The 22,070-nt window shown below is 39.7% G+C and overlaps 1 protein-coding gene across 1 annotated transcript in view; it reads right to left on the bottom strand.

Moving 5' to 3' along the window:
- Positions 1-22,070, bottom strand: part of Creb5 (cAMP responsive element binding protein 5) — a 412,081-nt gene that overhangs the window by 354,622 nt on the left and 35,389 nt on the right. The window contains exon 2 of the mRNA XM_090332810.1: positions 10,561-10,573. Coding sequence (XP_090188936.1) covers positions 10,561-10,573 — 13 coding nt within the window. The remainder of the gene's footprint in view (positions 1-10,560; positions 10,574-22,070) is intronic.

The raw sequence follows: 22,070 nt of genomic DNA, 5'->3' as shown, positions 1-22,070 counted from the left end.
CTATGAGGGGAGAATACTTCACAATTATCTATGTGGCCTTGAGTTCAAATTCCACTACCTGCACCAAAAAAAAGGTTTTATAGTTTTTGAATTATGTCTCAAGATGATATATACCACTACACATATAAAATATAATTATATACAAAAAGGTGCTTCACTGTGTTTTACCCAAGTTTTTCTGTTTCAAAAAAAAATGGAAATGTGTATTTTCAAGATAGATCCTTAAAGGCTCCAAGACCCAAGGCCCATATCTCTTTATATGATAGCAAGGTATATTTGATGTGTTTTCTTGTTTGTTTGGGTTTTGTTGTTTGCTTGCTTTTTGTGTGTTAGTATGGGGACTTGAACTCAGGGCCTTGCACTAGCCTTTTGCACTCAAGGCTGGCACCCTACCACTTGATACACATCTCTACTTCCAGCTTTTTAGTGGTAATTGGAGATAACAGTTGCTGCCCATCCTGGCCTCAAACCAGGATCCTCATATCTCAGCCTCCTGAGTAGTTGGGCTTATAGGTGTGAGCAACCCACAGTGTCTATCTAGCTTGAGAGTTTTCTGCAGTTTCTTTTAGTTAAATTAGAAATTGTATATATCCAATCACATTCATTAAGGAAGTCATTTCACAAACAATCTTCTGGGAAAGGGTTATGATGACATGAAATTGTAGCTGCCACAAAAAATATTAGCACCATGGCCTCACAGCCAGCAATTTCCATCAAATGTACATGTTTTATTATACCCTCCAAACACACCCTAATTACTAGACTCTAGTCATGATGAGTTAATGGGAAATTATGACTATCCCCAAGGCACTATTCAGGCAAATATCGCGCATCTACATTTTGTAGGCAAAAATGTTAGTACAGGACCCAACAAAATGCTGAAAACAGACCCTTGTTAATGAGTACGCCATATTAACAAATACATCATAAATATTTACATCTGCCAGATGCAAATATTTGTGATGGTTCTGGTCAGCAAAACCTGGGTCTTTCTTTTTGCTTGTCTTTCCTTTGTGTATCCTCTCCTATGGCTAGAACTGTGCTAACACAGAGGCCCCCTGTAAGGCCCACTTCTCTCTTCGATACCATTTATACACCCTCCTCATTTTTACTTTTTTTCCTTTCCTCCTTCTCCCTCTCTCCCTCTCTTCCACATCTGATTAATGGCCATTTGAGCCCACTCCTCTTACATCTGTCTCCTGGCTCCACTGCCCCCTCCACTCCCTCAGATCAAGTCACCCTTTTTAAAGTGTGTTCCTGAACCAGCTTACTGGATTTCTTCTCTCCCTCAGTGTAACCTTATCTGCAAACATATACAAATCTGAATTAGGTCTTTTTTATTAGCACCAATTAGTTGTACAAGGGAGTTTTATTTTGACTTGTCCAGATATAAGTTCAATACATCTTGATCAGCTTTTCTCCCTGTGACCCTCTTCCTCTCTCCCATGCTCCTCCTTGCTAATCTCAACCAACTTCATGATCCCTGTTCACATGTTTACACAAAGTGTTCTCACCATATTTACCTCTCTTTGCCCTCTCCATTTGCCTACACCCCTGACAGTTCATGTTTCAGCTTCCTAACATTCATTTTTGTTGATGTACATGTTGATTGTTCAATTGGGCCTTCACACACATGCATTAACAGTAGTTTAATTATATCCACTCCCTTGACTTCTCTTACTTTTCCCAACTCTGCTACCCTTATTTTTCAATAGCTTTTTAAAATATGCTATTTTTAAAAATAAACTGTACCCTTGTACCACAAGGCATTGGTTCTTCCCTATCCCACCATCCCATCATCTTGTCCATCCCACAATCCTATCTGTACTACAGGGCCACCAGAACATCTACAATAATATTTCCCAAATCCAAATGGGTGAGTGTATCACTCACCTGGTTGTCATGCCTTAATGCTCTCTGAGATGAAAGGTCAGCTTGATGGTGTTTCCCTAAATCCTACTTGTCCTATTTATTGCCAATCTCTGTGTCATTCAGAAATTACCATTGCTTATCGCTATCTTGGTATTGGTAATGACTTAGAATTCCTCTCGTAGCTTCCCATCCCCTACACTCATACCCATCTTGGAAAGAAAATCTGGTCTTATCTCATGAACATTAAATCTCCAGGCTCCTGAATCTGTTCACAATGATGTATCATACAGATTACCTCTCTACACGTGTTTCTGAAAGTTAGAAAGAAAGGACGGCACTATTGTGCACCTAATTGTGTTTCCATGCTGCTTAATTAAAATAACACAGGCAAATCAAGAATAGGATAATATGGTGAATGTGTATACATTTGTAGGTGAATCTTTTCCTTCTATCTTCTCAGTTTTTATTTTCTATCTCTGCTATTCCTGCAAATGGTTACTTCCTGTTTATAAACTTTTATATGAGTGTGATTGTGTGTTTGAAGATATGTAATTTTTTCTTCCAAATATTTCTTCCTCAAAGGAATTCTGTGAAAAAGAAAAGGCAGTACAAATGATGTACAATCAGGACAAATGTTAAATGGCAATGGCCGGACATTTGTGGTGTCATCAGAATGACAGGAACCAGTATCAGTTGCAGGCTGGGAGTTTGGCCTACTGGTAAGAGTGCTTGCCTAGCATGCATGAAGACCGGGTTCAATTCATCAGTGCCACATACATAGAAAAAGCTGGAAGTGGTGCAGTGGCTCAAGTGGTAGAGCTCTAGCCTTGAGGAAAGCCCAAGGACAGGGGTCAGGCCCTGAGCTCAAACCCAGGACTGGCAAAAAGAAAAAAAAAAAGGAAGTATCAGTTGCAAATAGTTCTCTCAGTCTCCTTTTCCTCATCTATGAATTGGGGCAATGAGACATACTTTGTAAGATGGCAGTTAAATGAGATAATCCGTTTGAAGCATGTGACCAATGGCAGGAACATACTAAACAGTAAACAATAAGAACAACTGGATACCAAAAGGAATAGCACTGTTCTGGTCTAAAGATAGGCCAGCACAAAGCTTGACCGGACCACACGACTCCTATCACTCACTCATCCTGCCTTGCTGCTAGCATAAGCTGGGTCATAGTCTCAGCTAAGCAGCACTCAGGCAAGCAGCCCTGAAGGCAAGCCCAGATTCTGCACATTTAGAAGAATATGCCTCTGAGAGAGTGCTGCTTCTTATTGAAGAAAATAGTGGTGAGGCAAAAGGGAAACTCGGAAGGAGGAAATTTAAGGCAACATCAATGATAAGATTCCAGAACCTAAAACAGTCCCATGAGCTCTGGAACCTGTTCCAAAAGAGCCAGTGTTCTTACAGGTCTGATTAACAGCCGGCTTTGCTTTTCTAGGGCATCTTTCTAATAGGTGGGGGGAAAAGGGCTCCTTGACCTAAGCCTTATTTCCAGCACTTTTTCACTCTGCCAAACCAGGAGAAAAGACATTCAACGTGCAAACATCAATTTCTGGCTGATAAAATGGGAACATTGGCTAACCAGAGGATGGGAGGGATAGGGTGTGCAGAGATGATTGAACGCCAGCTCTGAAGATGCACTTCTTTGTTGAGAACGTGACTGCCACGAGGCACTCGTGTTGATCTTTCCCAGAGGATGAGAATGAAGCCCAGTTCCACCAGGGCGTTAATGTGGAGGGGTGTGGACAGTTGGAGTGGAAGCTCCAAGGGCTACATTTCGACTTGGCAGACAGAGTGACAGGGTGTGGGTGTCCTGTCATCAGATCTGCACGACATCGACCCAGCCCATTCCATCAGCAGGAATCACATCCTCAGGGAGCAGTGAGTGCCAGGCCCACCAGGGTCACTGCATCCACAGCAAGGAACTAAGAGCTGCTGCTTCCCTTTTCCCTGTTCTTTCAGGACTGCAGAAATCACCATCTCTGTGGCCCACCCCATCATGGTTAAGGCACCACCTAGGTATTTAATTCCTCTACCACCCCTTCCAAGAATGCAATCACATCATATTTTACTGGTGACTTAAGTTGGGCTCAGAGAGGTGAAGTCATGGACTGTGATCACATAATCAGGGTTTGGGAAACTGGGATTCAAACACAGGTCCATCTGAAATAATTAACTAAATTTGGTTTTACTAGACTACAAGCCTCTAGAGAGACCTCAGGATTCTTCTTGCCACAGCCCTTTCCTGACTGCTTATATTTAAGATTATGTAATATAGTGACAAGAGGTTTTTTGGATTTGTTTCTTACAAAAATCCATGTAAACAAATTCAGCTGACATATTTTACATTTTCAAAGCATCTCTGTGTTTCACGCATTGTAATCCCTGAAGGTAAGCCCAGATTCTTAGAAAGTAAGGCCAGATTCTTAGAAAATATACCTACCTAAAATGGCTTTATCAGGCCAAAGTGAGTTGGTAGATTCTCACCATCTTTTTCTTGTTTTACTCCTAGTATTGCTGTTGTTATGCCTGGACTGCAGCTTGAATTAAGGCCTGAGTGCCATCCTTTAGGGTTTTTGCTCAAGCCTTGTGCTCAACCACTTGACCCAAAGCTTCACTTCCAAGTTTCAGTGGCTAATTCGGTATAGAAGTCTCATGGACCCTTGTGCCTAAGCTTGGCAGCATTGATTTCATCCTCAGATTTCAAAACCTCCTCAGTAGCTAGGATTACAGGTCTTCTCACCATCATCGAGAGTGCAGCCTCTCTTAATTAATTTACATGAAAAATATTTTCTTCAAAATTATTACATGGTTGGGCATCCTGGCCACTACTGAAAGATATTTTAAAAAGAGAAACACACACACACACACACACACACACACACACACACACACACCCTCAGACTTTCCCTATGAAAGACAATTAAGCTGATCTCCAGCTCTGTGTTTCTGTTCTGGGGTTCCATCATGATTTCGATTCCTTCCAGATGATCTGTTCCAGTCATTCCACAAATATCAGAGCTCCTTCTTAGAAGTGCCAGGGTTCCGATGTATTTCTCCCAGTCCCATTTCCAGACCTGGATTTCTGCCCAGAAAATCTGATGGGACGATTATTATTAACTCTGTGATTTACGCCTGCCTGCCTGTCAGGTAGCCAATGCTCTCATATATGGGGTTACCACTCCTCATATTGGGAATCCACTGAAAATCGCTCACCAGAATGGTGTCTAGTGAAGGCCATAGGTAACAGACTAACTCTTCACGCTATCAGGCTAACTGGAGATTCTTTTCTGAGGCAGGGACAAAGCAAAATCTAAACTGACTAATCCCACTTCCAGTCACACCAAATCATTCTGCATTAGACCTTGCTTGGTACCAGGATAGGACAGAGCAATCTTTCCATTTCTTTGTTTGAAAGACAACCTTCTACAAACTTAGACTTTCCTAATTTCATCTAATAGACCCAAGTATGTCAATTTAAAATTGAATCCCTAACTTTGCCTACTGTCAGGAATTGTTTTCATTCACTTTATTTATGTTTTGGGTAGCTCCTCCAATTAAAAATACAAATCCTAAAATTATTTTGAGAGAAGGCAGATAAGAACTACATTCTGAGATCAGCAGCACTCCATATCCATAAATGTATATCAACTATCTGTCTTGGGGGGGAGGACTCTGTTGTTGAATTTTCTTTTCAGCAGACCAAAGTCAAACAAAGGCAAAATTTAACATTTTAAAGAAAGCTTGACTCAGCAGCAGTTATTCTGACTGCAGGTAACTAAAAAGGGTGAGGGAGGGTGCTGCCACAGTATGGGTGTGGTTTGAGGACCCCACAGGTATTCCTGGTAAATCAAGGCTTGTTAATAGACCAGTACTACTAGGAAAATGTAGACTGTCTGGGAAGTGGGGCTCTGTGGACAACTGCTAGGTCTTTGAGTCCTTGCTCTTGTAAACGCAGTCGCTCTCTGCTTCCTGCTCAAGATGTCACCACTTGCTTGCTCCCACCACTGCTAACTGCCATGATCAAGCACAGCTGAAAACTACACTCTACAGTACCATATGCCCTTGAGCCATGAAAACTGTGAGCCGGGTAAACATGTAGCCCATGTCCAATGTTTCATTCCCATGATGTAAAGCTGACTAACAGTACTAGTATGTAGGCAGGCGAAGAGAGCGCAAGAATAAAACTGGCAATGGCCACATATGCACAATAATAGTATATATACCGCTGATTTTCCAAAACTCTTACCTGCCCTCATGACTCCTTAGCCTCCCCTACTTTGCAAAAGGCACGTGTTCTTTAAAGAGGCTTTTTCATTTTAACTAAGAACACACCACAAAGACTTTAAACCTATAACATCATGAAGGGCTCCTTTCTGGAGAGAATTATTGTGTTGCCAAGGGGTCTTTAAAAGCAGCCTGTTGGCTGGGTCAGTAGTGCCCCCATTAGCAGGCAGTCCATCACAATGAAGGCCCCTCAGCCAAGGACCATTATCATGTGACTGCCATTGACCAATCTGGGACAGGAGCAGCCCATTCAAATCAGTACAAGAGAGATTTGTTTTCCAAGAGTGAAGGAAACAAACTAGGAGACAATTCTCCAAAGACTGAACATTCACAACCAGCAAATGCCTGCTGGAAATTTATATGCCGCGAGTGTAAAAGCAGTGAAATTCAATAATCTCAAAGCCACAGATTTGTAACTTGCACTTATGTAAATATTTATGAATTCTTTGGGGGGAAAAATCAATCCTCTCAGCCTTTAGTGCATGTTTCAGAGGGAACATTTATTTATTTTCTTCTAGAAATGAGGATGTAGTCTGGCTATAACTTAGGGAAATTAAAGCAGCAACACAAAGAATGATCTAAAATCCATGAGACCTTTTGTTTCTTTTTCCTTCTTTTATTTGTGTTAGTGTAAGGGCTTAAACTCACAGCCTAGAGGCGATCCCGCTTAGCTTTTCTGCTCAAAGCTGAGTGCTCTATACCTTGAGTCTCAGCCCCACTGCCTTCACTGGTTAATCAAAGGTAAGAATCTCATAGAGTTTTCTACCTGAGTTGGCTTCAAGCTGAGATCCTCAGATCTAAGACTCTTGAGTAGATAGGATTACGGTGTGAGCCACCAGCACCACTCCACCAGATTATTCTATATTCTCTTCTCCAGTATTATTAAAAGTACACAGAAAATGGAATGTGGCCCTCTGTGACCTGGCCTCTATAAAGCTGAAGAGCTTAAGATTGAGCAGGAAGGACATGCTACTTACATAATAAGAAAAGAAGGTATCAGATTATTCTTCACTGTAAAAAGTATGCTGTTCACCATGGGCTTTTTGCCTATCTCATCTTGGCCATGGCAATAATAGCTGTGAGACACCTCCTTCCTGCATTCTGCTTTCTATCTGGCCGAACCTTCCTTCTTGCAGTGCCACTTCTTAAAACATTGATTTTACAGCACTGCTTTCCTCTTGATCTTCATCTGAAGTCTCACAGGCCTGCACATGGTCTTCCATGGGCCTCTTGTCCAGGTCTGAGTTCACTTTTATTCCCCTCCAAGCAAGCTCAAAGACACAGCATCCCACAAATCTACCACTCCAACAAATCTACCACTCCGAGTCTCTTTCCACTACCTGAGCCTATCTCATACTCTCTGCATTTAATCCATAGATGGCATTTGTAAAGTTCTTTGTCCTACTACATTTTATGAAAACCTCAATCTACGTCCAAGCTTGATTCAAATGCCACCACAAAGAAATGTCTAGCCACATTTTTTTCACATGTGTTCCGGTCCCAGGTCCCAGGGCACTGTCCTGTGTGTTCAACTCTAACAGACAGAACACTCTTCCAGTCTCACTTCTCTTTTGTTGCTCTAGCGTGACTGGCCCACATGGCAAGTGTTTTAAAATATGCTCAGAAATTGGCATTGGCCTGCCAGGAAGTAAATGGTTTTAATACCTCGGGAGTAATCATGTGACTGGCATTGCCCTCACCCATTTTCACCAAAGGATATGTTAACAAATTCTTTTTTCTCTTTTACTTTTCTTTAAAATATGTGCTAAGACAAGGGCTTGAATTCAGTGCTCAAGCACTGTCACTTAGCTGTGTTGCTCCAGACTAATCCTCTATCACTTGAGCCAGAGCTCCTCTTCCAGGTTTTTGATTGCTAATTGGAGATAAGCATCTCAGACTTTCCTTCCCTGCCTGGCTTTGAACCTGTGATTCTCAGATCTCAGTCTCCTGAGTTGTTAATGTTATAGGGGTGACCCACCAATGTCCCACTGTTACAACTTCTGAGATCCTGTTCTGATCTCTAGCATGCCTTCAGGAGCCTTTTTGGTGCTCAGTGTTAGAGAAAAGGTATGCTAATTGTCTTTCTCACCAACTTTTAAATGCTCTTATGTAGAAGAAACATATGTTTTCTTTGAGGCTATTGCAAAAGGAGTTGCATACCTAAAACTTTAAAACCCTGAAAAAAAGAAATTAAAGCAGAACTGAGGAAATGGAAAAACCTCGCATGCTCCTGGATTGGAAGAATCAACATCCTGAAAATGACAATCTTGCCAAGGGCTATCTACAAATTCACCACGATACCCATCAATATCCCAATGTCATTCTTTAAAGAAATAGAAGAGGCAATCCAAAATTTCATATGGAATAATAAAAGGCCCCGTATAGCAAAAATACTTCTTAGCAGAAAGAACAGCGCAGGAGGAATTTCAATACCAAACTTTAGACTCTATTACAGAGCTATAATTATCAAAGCAGCGTGGTACTGGCAAAAGAACAGGCCTGAACACCAATGGAATAGAACTGAGGCCACTTAATCTTTGACAAGGGAGCCAAAAAAAATAGAATGGAAGAAAGACATCCTCTTCAACAAGTGGTGCTGGCAGAACTGGATAACACCTGCAGAAAACTAAAGTTGGATCCTTCTTTGTCACCCTGCACCAGAATTAACTTCAAATAGATCAAAGACCTTGAGGTAAAAGCCAATACACTGAAAACTTTACAAAAAGGAATAGGAGATACACTAGGCCTCCTTGGCACAGGTCGAAACTTTCTTAATAAGGACCAAGAATCACAACAAATCAGAGAAAGGCTGGATAAGTGGGACTGCATTAAACTGCAGAGCTTTTGCATGGCAAAGGACATAGCTAGTAAACTAATCAGGAAGCCTACAGAGTGGGAGAAGATCTTCACCAACCATACAACAGACAAAGGCCTCATATCTAAAATATATCAACAACTCAAAAAATTGAATCAATCCAAAACTAATCTCCAAAGTAACAACCATCCCATTAAAAGATGGGCCAAAGACTTAAAGAGAGTCTTCTCTGAAGAAGAAACAAATATGGCCTATAGTCACATAAAGAATGCTCAACATCTCTGGTCATAAAAGAAATGCAAATCAAAACAACTAAGATTCCACCTCACTCCAGTTAGAATGGCCAGGATCAAGAAAACTAATAACAACAGATGCTGGAGGGGATGTGGCCAAAAGGGATCACTACTACACTGTTGGTGGGAGTGCAAACTCGTTCAACCACTATGGAAAGCAGACGGCCATTCCTCAAAAGACTAAACATAGAGCTCCCCTATAACCCAGCAATTCCACTACTTGGCATTTACCCAATCATCCAGAAACAAAGACATATGAAATCCACCAGCACAACAATGTTCATTGCAGCACTATTTACCATAGCAAAGATATGGAACCAACCTAGATGTCCCTCAGTTGATGAGTGGATCAACAAGATGTGGTATTTGTACACAATGGAATTCTTCATTGCTGTCAGAAGGAATGACATCACCTGATTTGTTAGGAAATGGAAAGACTTAGAAAAAATCATATTAAGTGAAGTAAGCCAAACTCAAAGGAACATATGCTCAATGGTTTCCCTCATTTGTCATAATCAGTAGAAACCTTGGGCTCTCCTAGAAGAGATTTGCAATAGAGCAAAACCTAGATACATAAGGCCATATAGTATGACGCTAAATGAAAGGACCTCTAGGATATTGAAACAAAAGCCATATAATGAATGATTGTTGTCCTTAATGTACTATGTTATCTCTCATCTCTTTTGTGTCCCTTGGTTATCTCAAATTGTTACAGTATCTCACTTTGTTATCTGATATATTGGATATATTTGTATTTGGTTATTTGAAATTAGATAGGGAAGGGGGGAAAACAAGATGAGGGGAGGAGGTGGGGGGGAGGGAAATGGGGATCAAGATATGAGAAAGGATATCACTGTACGTGAATTAATGAACCTTCTATCTGGTGAATATAATGTAACCCTTCTATTAATTACAATAAAAATATATGAAAAAAGAAACATGTTAAAAATTGGAAGAGCAGCTACTTATGGGTACAGGTGTAAACTAAACATTTGCATGATCTTAATATATGAGGAAATATTCATAAATGCAACCTGGAAATTCCTTCAGGGCTGTTCATTTGGGAAAATTATGTTTGACCACATGAGATACCCCACGCTTTTAGCTGCTGAATTCCTATATTTGGGGTATTCTTTATCTGAGTTACCAGATCTTGATTGACCCTTTGGAAACTCTTTCAGCAACAGTAGCTCATAGCACAAATGGACTGAAATATAGTAATCACCTCCCTAAACTTTGATTTTATTTTTCAAAGTTTCCTAGTTATTCAGTCAACAGTGGTATGAAAACACTAAATGAAAACCTCCAGAACTAAACATTTCACAAGTTTTCAATAACAAACCATGACATAGTATTTGCATAAAACCTTTTGTGCATCTGTATGTTTAAATCATCTCTAAATTACTTATATCTAATACAAGTGCTGTGGTAATCATTGTTATGCTATGTTATTCAGAGAATAATAATGTGAAAAAGTCTGTACATTTTCAGTGTGAGTACAATGTTTGTTCCAAATATTTTGAGTTCATGTTGGTTGAATCTATAGATAAAAGAAAAATCCCTGTAGGAGCAGTGAACCAATTGAATACATGATTTGTTTTGAGTTGTATTTTTATTTCTTTACTATATTAAATTTGGGGCTTTTATAAGTTTGTGGCAGTTTTTAATCTGTTAAAGTTATTACAAAATTTTGCTCATTTGTGATAAGTATTTGTCATAATGAAGGCCCGTTGCAATCTTATGAGGCTAAAGAGAATGGAGGAACTTAGAGTAACTATAGTCAAAAACAAACACAAAACAAAACACCTGAGCCTCAGTCAGAATTTTTTTTCAGGTAGGAAAGTAAGATTCTCCAATCTGAGATGAATTAAAGAAGAGATGGGTGGGGAAAGCAGAAAATCAGGGCAGGGACCTATCCCCCTTCCTACAAAAAGTTGATACCTCAAAGGAAACTGAGCAGTAAAAACACTTCCCTCAAGTTCCTGTGCTGTAGAGACATGCACGTGTGATATATATACTGTCATTAGGAAACATTTTGAGTCCATTTAACAATGTGAGCTCAAGCACCCTCAAGAAATTCACCTACTTTTGAAAATTGGACAACAAATTTCAATAGGAAAAATACATATTTACATTCACATCCCCCAGATGCCAGGAGGAAGTTTAAGCTTAGAAGCATTCGCTCAAGACTGACACCCATCGGGATGCCACTGCAGAGCTGCCAGACTTAGGTAGGCATAGAACTCTAAGCAACATTGTACAGCCTCCACTTATAGCCACAGAATATGAGCACTCAGGCAAAAACTACACACACCACTCAGACTCTTAAGCAGACTCAGATCGCACTGGTTTGAAGTTATAGTCTCACAAACCAAGCCCATCAAAAACTAATTTTCCAGGTGAAATACGTACACACACACACACACACACACACACACACACACACACACACACACACACACACACAGCACACATCAAAATGGCATAAGTCATTAGGGTGAGGAGCATGAGATACTAGCCACTGTATAAAATCCCCACTTCCCAACAAAGCTATTTTAATGAATGCACAAAGTAAAGGAGAATTCCTCCTGGAAGGGGTTTACAATTAAACAGGGCCCCTCCCTCTCAATCATACATTTACTTCTTATTTCTTTTGGGAACCCACCCTCACTGCATGCACTCACACACCACAAAAATTTATAAAGTTTGCCAGACTAAAGCCAGTGCTAGGGTCCTTGAGGAACATGTCAGAAGACTACTGTTTACCCCAAATCATTTTCACTAGAACAGCAAAGAGCTTGGTTCTAATTTATGTATCTGGGATTCTGTACCGACTTCCAAAGATGGATATTTTCCCTCAGGTTAGACTTATCTGAACCCTGGTTTTTCAGGCATCCACTTCATCCTCAATGACTCTACACAGAAAAAACATGGTTTCAAAAGTGCATTCAATGCAGAAAATATATTTGATAACCTCGTTTCTACCTTTTGCTAAGACTTGAGACACACTAGAGAAGCGTCATTCCTCTCCTGCTTCTCCATGTTTGTGTTTCTCTTCTATTCACAGGCAGAGAGGAGGAAAACAGAAAATAGCTGTGACGAGGCAGAGCATCTAGCCAAGTGAATCTAGGTCCAGTGGCCATCTATTATCTGGAGAAAATTATGGTTTGACATCAGTCATTAGAGCTGCCTCAATTATCCTTTTCTAAATCTATGCTGGGCATTTCCTAATTGTGTATTTTCTCCAACATGGGAAATTTCTAGCTTGATAATTTTTCTACTGTAAGATTTTTACCTGATATACAAATCAAGCACCAAAATGGAAGTTATTGTATTTTAGATACAGGATAAATTTTAAGGTTTTTCTAGTCTCTTACTTCAATAGCTATTTCTAGTGATTTATTATGTAAAGCCTGCAGATACCCACTAATTGATTTAAAATCCAGCTAGCATGTTACAAATACCCTTGGGCTTTTCATTCTTAGTCCAACAGAAAGCATGGAAATCATTATTATCAATCACAACCAGGGCCATCAAGCAAAAAGAATCTATTATGCTTACATTGTCCTTTGTGAAGAAAAGATTAAAAATGAATAAAGATCAGCAAAAATAAAACTTCTAAGCAATTTCAATTGATTTTCTTATTATTTCAGGGAGCGTGTGATTTTATTCCTGTAGTCCAAAGAAAGTTCAAAGATTCAATCTTACCATTGCCTAACTTTACCTCACAAATTAGATATTTCAGTTCTGATACCTAAACACAGAATGGTGAATAACCCATGCAGTTTCTTTAAATTGCTATTCTATTTGATGTTGGTATTAAGAGTATTCTTATCTTAGGGGGCCTCAAGTTATGCTATTGGGCCCCCTAGCAAAAAGTTCTAATACTATTCAGCCAACTCACAACAGTAATTGCAAAATCAACATATTGATGCTATTTATTGGTTTTCTATTGTTAGAGTTAATCAAAAACATAGAAGACATAATTGTGGCTGCAAAGTAGAACTCGAAAGCAAATCACTTGAATAACATGGAAGTGATATGAAACTGTCAGAGATGTCAGAAACTGGGATATAGGATTAGGGTGCAAGATATGAAGAGGGCTTTGGGCTTTATCTTAAGCCACATGAGTTAAACATACTAGGCATCTTAGTTCATTCTGTGTAGGCTACAACAAAATACCTAAGACATAGTACTATGTAAAGAAAGGGTATATTTGTTTAGCTCATGGCTGTGAAAGTCTAAGAACATGGCACCATCACTGGCTTCTGGTGAGGGTATAATGGTAGATAACATCACATGGCTGGAGCTGGAACAAGAGCGAGTTTACAGGGTAAGACAGAAAGCTGAACTCACTTTTTATGTTGACATTAATCATTCTAGCTAACTAATCCAGTTCTTAGAGAACTAACTGATTCACACCTTAACACCACATTAGTCCTTTTCAAAGAGTAGTCTTACCCAATCATCATCTCCTGACAGAGAAATATAGATAGATGATAGATAGATAGATAGATAGATAGATAGATAGATGATAGATAGATAGATAATACATAAATATAACATAACTTGTATTGGCAACTTCTTTTGATATTATATATATGTAACTTTAATCATATTTACCTCCCATTAACTTTTCTTGTTCCCACTTCCTCTTCTGAAACAATCCTTCTTCTACTTTTATGTCCTTTTTACAAATATAGATTCTCTATTTAAGAGAAAACATATGACTTTTGTCTTCCTAAATCTGTTTTGTTATACTTAAAACCAATGTGCTAAAGAGAGACTTCTCAGAAGAATGGCCAACATATACAAGCAGAAATGCTTGATGTCTCTGGCCATAAAGGAAATGCAACTCAAAGCAACACTGAGATCTACCTAACCCCAGTTAGAATGGCCATCAGCAAGAACACAAATAATAACCGGTGCTGGTGTTAATGTGGGCAAAAAGGAACCCTAATATACTGTTGGTGTCAATGTAAATTTGTTCAACCACTCTGAAAAGTAGTATTGAGAGTCCTCAAAACACTAAACTTTGAAGTACCCTATGATGTAGCAATTCCACTCTTGGGTTTTGGGATTACAAACTAGGAGATGGCAAAGACACCAGCACAACCATGTTCATAGCAGCACTATTCACCATAGCCAAGGTATACAATCAGCCCAGATACTGCTCAAAGAATGAATGAATCATGAAATTGTACATAATGTAATTGTCTTCATCCATTAGAAAGAACAATATTGCATCATTTGCAAAGAAGTGGAAGAACCTGGAAAAAATAATGTTATGTGAAGCTTGTTAGGCCCAGGCCTAGAGACAAATGTTGCATGTTTGCTCTCATGTATAGAAGCTAAAATTAGTATCTTGGATGGTATACAAGTGTATACAAATTCTATAACTGAAATACAGAGATTCAGGGGGAATTAAGGAGAGAACAATGAAACTTCTTAAAAGGGAAAATCATAGTTCAACAAAATAAACACCAGAAAATAGGTACTCGAGAGAAGTGGGGTGGGATCAAGGGCCGGTAGTAGACAAATGAAATGAAGTGTAGCAATGCAAATAAAATGCAATGCATTTTCTACAAAATTAAGAAAAATAAAGGAAGGAGTAGACCGGGAAGGAGAGATGAGAATATTGTAAGGGGTGACATATATCAAGATGCATTGTGCTAATAAACTTTTATTGGACGACAACTCCTATGTGCAATTACTTAAAGATAAGAAAAATAGGGGCTGGGAGTTTGGCCTAGTGGTAGAGTGCTTGCCTAACATGCATGAAGACACGGGTTCCATTCCTTGGTACCACATACATAGAAAAAAGCTGGAATTGGTGCTGAGGCTCAAGTGGTAGAGCTCTAACCTTGAGAAAGTCCAAGGACAGTGCTCAGACCCTGAGCTAAAGCCCAGGACTGAAAAAAATAAAAGAAAAATATTTACATAGCAAAACTAAAATCAATAATAATAATACTGATTTCCAGTTCCATTTGCTTCCCTACAAATGACCTAAATTTTTTCTTCTTTATGAGCAAATGCCACTTTATTATACACACATTTTCTCCATACATTCGTCAGTTGATGTACATCTATGCTGATTCCCCAATTTGTCTTTTGTGAATAATGCTGCAATATACATGGACATGCAGGTTATCTCTACTGTACATTCTTTCAGGTATATACTCAGAAGTAGTATAACTGAATTATATGGCAGTTCTACTTTTATTTTCTTAAGGAATATGCATACCTATTTCTACAGTGGCTGGACTAAAGTTACATTCCCAACAACAGTCCATAAGGGTTTGTTTTTCCCACACTCTTGTCAAAATTTGTCATTACTTGTTTTCTTGGTAGTACCCATTCTGCATTGGGTAAGATGGAGTCACAATGTAATTTTCATTTGCATGTAATGTTAATTTGCATTTTAATTTGCAATGTTGTCTATAGAGATTAAATGTATGTTCATATATTGATTTTTCATTTTACTTCTTCTCTTTAAAACTGACAGCTCAGTTCATTTGACCAAGCTGAGCACTGTGCGGCTCATGCCTGTGATTATAATTACTTGGGAGACTGAGACTCTTGGGTTCATGGTTCCTGGTCAGTAGAGACAGAATGTTTGAAAGACCCTTTCTTCAATGAAGAGCTGATGTGGAGGCTGCACCTGCCTTCCTAACTTCCTGGAAGCCTTTCAGAGGTAGATCAAGCCCCGTCATGACCCTGGACAGAAGCACGACCAAACTCAAAAATTACCAGCCAGTGTTGGACTGGAGTTCAAACCCCAGTAGTGCCAGAAGAAAAATCTGTTTTTAACAAAATGAATACCAGGAATTGAAAACATAAGTATGGGAAGGGAAGGTAACAAGGGGGATGGACACACAAATGGAAGGAGGGAGGGTGAAAAAATGCAGTAATTACATCCAATATACATAATGTCAAAATTTAACTACATAACTTTTGGGTAGAAACTGGATATGGAAAATGGAGGAGAACGATGCAAGGGATGACACTGATCAAGAAGAATTGTACTTATAACCTAACTTAGGAAATTAAAACCCTATTTTATATATGCTTTATACATATTTTCATTTATATATAAATATATTGCATTTATATATACTTTCTTTATGTACATACTTTATATATATTCAATAATCCATTTTTATTACATTATTTCTTATTTTGTGTTTACATTTTTTAGTTGTTTATATATTGTGGAGATTAATCCTCTGTGAGATGTATAATTGACTAATTTCCTCCTATTCTGTCAGCCATCTTTACCTTTTGGTAATCATTTACAGTGCAAATTCTTTTTAACTGGATGCAATACACTCCAAATAAGTAGCTTGTGTGTGTGTGTGTGTGTGTGTGTGTGTGTGTGTGTGTGTGTGTGTGTTACTGGTTAGGGCTAAATGGCCCTTTTTCCTTTCAATGACATTACATTGGAAGAAAGCTCAACATTTGTTTACTTTACAAAATAAATATTTATCACCGCAACAGCACCTATGAAGCAGTCAAGATGGTTACTATTTTATAAAGCATCAATTTTAACAAATGCCCTCAGCTAATAAAAGACTACTCCAAAATGCCCAGTTCTCTTCCACTTTCTGCTCTCACAGAGAAGGGCAATGGAGACCTCACACACTCACGTAGCAGGAACATTTGGTTCATATTTTGATGAGTGTCATATTTTGGAAGCTGCCAGCAGCCACAGTATCCTGCCAAGTTAGCCCCAAATGTTACAGTTTGTGTACAACATCCAGGATGGAGGGGGTGAGGAGGGTGGGGGAGGAGAGGGCACCCGAAACATACAGACCAACCAAACACAACAAGGAAATTGTGGGCAGAGCCATGGAAAGGAGGGAGAAATGTCTGCCTCCAAAGTTCTTTTGGCATGCATGTGTTTGTGGGTTTCTGGTACAGTTTCCCCTAGAAAAGTGTCTGGAATACTCCAAAGGCTTCCACCAGCAAAACAGCAGAAGCAAGTAGTGGTAGCAATGACATTTCACACATTGCCTGTTGGGGGTTTGTTTTATTCATTGAAGTTGTTTAATCACTGCCACTAACAGGCGTTGGCTATGCTGAATAAACCAGCAATCATCCCATTATTCTCTCCAATATATTGGAGATTCGAATACTAGTTCCTAGGTCCTACATTAAAACTCGGCCCTAAAGATTCCGTCTGCCTTTGTTGTTAAGGGGCACAGAGACACTTCCTCTCTGTGGAGTCTAATGTAGAAGGGGTATGAGAGAAAATCCTTTTGAGAGACAAAAGACTCTAGGATCATCCAGAAAGAACCATCTGCCCTGCAAGGGGTAGGTTCTGTCCCTCTCGGGTGTGTGTGTGTGTGTGTGTGTGTGTGTGTGTGTGTGTGTGTGTGTGTGTAAATTTCCTTTTGTAATATTTAAGATTAAAAACCCTGGACAGTTAATAGTTCCACAGAGAGGAGTAACATCCCCATTTTGTAGTAGTTTAGGGGTGACCGAGTTCTCTCTAAAATTATTTCCTTTAGATTCTTTAGTAATTAGATTTTCTCTGGCATCAGGAGAAGTTGAAATGAACTTCAGGAAACAGGTCCAATGGCTTCAGGTGCTTTGGGGAGGGGAAAATATCTCACTATGTTATTCTAACCCATGCACAGGGTGGCAAACTTTTGTCTTCAAAAGGCAGTTTAGGGCTGGGAGTTTTACCTAGTGGTTAAAGTGCTTGCCTAGCATGCACAAAGACCCAGGTTCGATTCCTTGGTACCACATATATACAAAAAAGCCGGAAGTGGTGCTGAGGCTCAAATGGTAGAGCTCTAGCCTTGAGAAAGTCCAAGAACAGCACTCAGGCCCTGAGCTCAAGCCCGGACTGGCAAAAAAAAAAAGGCAGTTTATCAGGGCAAGAAGTTTCACCTAGTGGTAGAGTGCTTGCCTAGCATGCACAAAGACCCGGGTTTGATTCCTCAGTACCACATACATAGAAAAAGCTGGAAGTGGTGCTGTGACACAAGTGGTAGAGCGCTAGCCTTGAGAAAGCCCAAGGACAGAGCTCAGACCCTGTGTTCAAGCCCCAGGACTGACAAAACAAAGAAGAAAGAAAGAAAGGAGGAAAGGAGAAAAGGAAGGAAGGAAGGAAGGAAGGAAGGAAGGAAGAGAGAGAGAGAGAGAGAGAGAGAGAGAGAGAGAGAGAGAGAAAGGGAGAGAAAGAGAGAGAGAGGGAGAGGGAGAGAGAAAGAGGGAGAGAGAGAGAGGGAGAGAGGGGGGCAGGGAGGGAGGGAGGGAGGAAGGAAGGGAGGGAGGAAGGGAAAGAGAGGGAAAGAAAGGTAGCTTCTCCTGTGATGGAGAGATGCCAGCAGAAGGCTCTAATCTTCTCAGGAGCTTAATTTAGAAACACAGTGGTTGGCTCTATTTTCTCTTCTCAGTCTAGCTAAAAATCCTTTTACTCGCCAGTTGCAGTGGTTCACACCTGTAATCCTAGCCTCTCAGAAGGCTGAGAACTGAGGATCATGCTTCAAAGCCAGCCTGGGAACTACAGACTGAGAGACTCTATCTCTAATTAACCACTAGAAAACCAGAAGTGGTGCTGTGGCTCAAGGGGTAAGGTGGTAGCCTTGAGCTAAGAGCTCAATGACAGGCCCAGGCCCAGAGTTCAAGCCCCATGATGGACAAAAAAAAATCTGTTTACTCAGTCCAACTAACAACCCTTTTACCTTTTCCTACTTGTACTCCCCCCCCACCCCCATTCCCGCCAAAAAAGTAGACTAGCTTTCACAGCTAGGACTATGTTGACAAAGGAGAGAATTCAGGTCCTCCCAGGAGAGCATTTCAGAAAACAATTCTTCAAATCCTACTGATGCCAACCCTGCTCCTATATCTAGCTTCCTACACACTTAATAAACATTCATTCACATGCAGAGGAAATCGCACACGCCAGCCTGGTACTGCCATTCATTATACAAGCCTTCAAGAGTATGGGTTAATTGTTGGGAAGGTAAACAAGGAATCGTTTGATTTTGTGCAGACATGAACTAATCACTAAATTGCAAAATTCGATTTTCCATAGCAAAATTAACCCTATTAACCGAACTTTCAAATCACCCAGCACCACTGTCTTCCATAGACTGCTAAATCTAACCTCAAAAATACCATCCTGACTTCTCTCAGGAACTACCCTCACCTTCCCACATCTTAGGCAAATAAATACCCTATGGCATTTCAGCATCTAGTACTTAAGGAAGAAAGGATGCAGAACAAACCTTTGTTCCAAATGTCATGGTCATCATAACTAAGTTCATTTATAGAATTAGTCATTAGTTAGGAAGGCAAGATTAGTGACTGAGTAGGTAAGCATGTAAGTAGGTAAAAGACAAGTCAGTGGCTTAGAGCCTGTGTTAACTCCACTTTCCTCCACTTTAAAAAAAAAACATTTGTTCCACTACTAGGGTTGATCTCTTGTCATTTAGCTTTCTTGCTCAGGGCTTGTGCTCTACCAATTGAGCAATACAACTCCACTTCCGGCTGTTTTGAGGGATAATTGAAGACGAAGCGTCTCCCAGACATACCTGTCCAGGCTGGCTTCAGCAGACCTCAGCCTCCTGTGATGGGATGATAACAGGTGGGAGTGACTGCCTCCCAGCTTTTAACATTTTAGCTGTATGCCCTGCACATACTAGAGTTCACTAAACACTGCTAAAGTGAATGAATGACTTCACCTCTCTAAGCCTAGGCGTCCTGTGTACAAGACAGGCAGTGACTATTGAGATCAAAGTTGCTTCCCATAGCATTACAGTAAGAGAGGGGATTGTCGGGTGCTGCTAGCTCATACCTGCAATGCTAGCTCCTCAGCAATCTGAGATCTAAGGAACATGATTTGAAGCCATTCTGATCTAATCAGAAAAGTCCTCAATCAGTAAACCTGGAAGTGGAGCCAGTGCTCAAGACCAAGGGAATAAGCATAGGCCCTGAGTTTGAGCCCCAATACAAAGGGGGAAAAGAGAGGGGGGGGGAGCTGTCATGCAAAACTACTTCCCGCTGCACTCAGCATCAATCAGGACTCTTCCCCACTGCCTTCACTGGAACTAGGGATGAAGAATTGATGTAAAGGCAAAGTTGATGCTATTTCCAGCCCTGAGTAACAATGAGCTTTGTTTCTCACCCAGGAGTGACATGTCTTCTGCTGCCTCCAGGCAATGCAAGCACGGTAAAAATTCTAGCTCTCCATAATTCTTAACGATAACAGTCTACATCTTATAGGACTGTTTAATGAGACGAAGTCTATAAAAAGGTGTGATGCAAAGTAGTCATTCAATTAAAATTAGCTTCTATCACTGTCCTATGTTATGAAGGATAGTTTAATTTATATGCATTCAAACTGTGTTTATGTCTGTATATCCACTGTCACTCCTTAATAGGAAATGTAACAGAAAATGTGACTAGTGGTCTTAATGGTATAAAAAGACTCAGTTATGAGTGACTCTGACTCAAGATAAATTCTGATGTTGAATCGCAGTGTGACAGAGATTAATAAGGTTTCACTCATAGTCTGCATCTTAATGGTCAAAAATCATAAAGAATTGGCTATATATTTTGATTTTTTAGCCACAAATTACACAACCTTGGGCAAATAGCACAGCATCTTATATTGCTAAGTATCTACTCTTCACATCGTACTTAGAAGATTAAACAAAATAGTAACATCTAACATAATATAGAGCATGTGAGAAACAATTTCAAGAGATGTATTATTACTGTTATGTAACTCAATACTGTCTGTATACACCTAAGTACTTTCTGCTGTTCTTTGTTGTTTTGCTTGTTATTGTTTTGTTTTTTGGTTTTTGCCAGTCCTGGGGCTTGAACTCAGGGCCTGGGCATTGTCCTTGAACTTTCTCAGGGCTAGTCATCCACCCTTGAACCACAGCACCACTTCTGGCTTTTTCTGTATATGTGATACCAAGGCATTGAACCCAGGGCATCATGCCTGCTAGCCAAGCATTCTGCCCCTGGGCCACACTCCGGGCTCCATTGTTTTAATAATGTTTTTTTCGACAAAATGAATATCAGGAAGCTTGACCTTGGGGGGATCAAGAGGAAGGGTAGACAAAGGGAAGGGGGAAACGAGGGAAAGTGCAGTCGTAATATTTAACATATAGATATAAAAATGGAATTTGGAAAATTGAGGGGATAGACAGAGTTAGGAGAGAAGGAGAGAGTTACAAAAGAGGTAACATCAATCAAGTAGGAGTGAACTCATCAATTAATATATTGTGTTGAAATACGTTTAAACAACTACTTAAAAATTACACACACGGTGAAACAAGTCAAGACCTAAGGAACAAAAGGCTCATGGTATCCTTAATATGTGGCTATTAAATCCAAAGAGTACAAGAGCGAGGACTAAATATCTGCATACCCAATGCTATGGACATGGTAATGGAAATATAAACGTAACTATATAGACATAAAAACCTATGACTCTATAGACATAATGTTTTATTTCATAAATTAATATGTTTCTATGACTTACAAACCCTTAGCCTAATTTTGATTAAGTTCTAAATACTAAGTCCCAGTGATTGTAAAAAGAGATTCCCTTCTTGAACACTTGTTTGTTAAACTTGTCATTTAAAATATGATGTAAAAATCAACGTTAATAAATTCTTTAATAAAAAAATTCCAGAATATGGGTGGGGGTGGGAGAAAGGAAATGGGGACCAAGACATGAGAAAGGGTATCAATGTATGTGAAGTAATGCACCTTCTATCTAGTGAATATAACGTAACCCTTCTATTAATTACAATAAAAGATATATGAAAAAA

Source organism: Megascapheus bottae, chromosome 5 (assembly GCF_031878675.1).
Source record: "Megascapheus bottae isolate mThoBot1 chromosome 5, mThoBot2.hap1, whole genome shotgun sequence".
Taxonomy (NCBI): Eukaryota; Metazoa; Chordata; class Mammalia; order Rodentia; family Geomyidae; genus Megascapheus; species Megascapheus bottae.
This window is presented reverse-complemented; position numbering and strand designations above follow the sequence as displayed.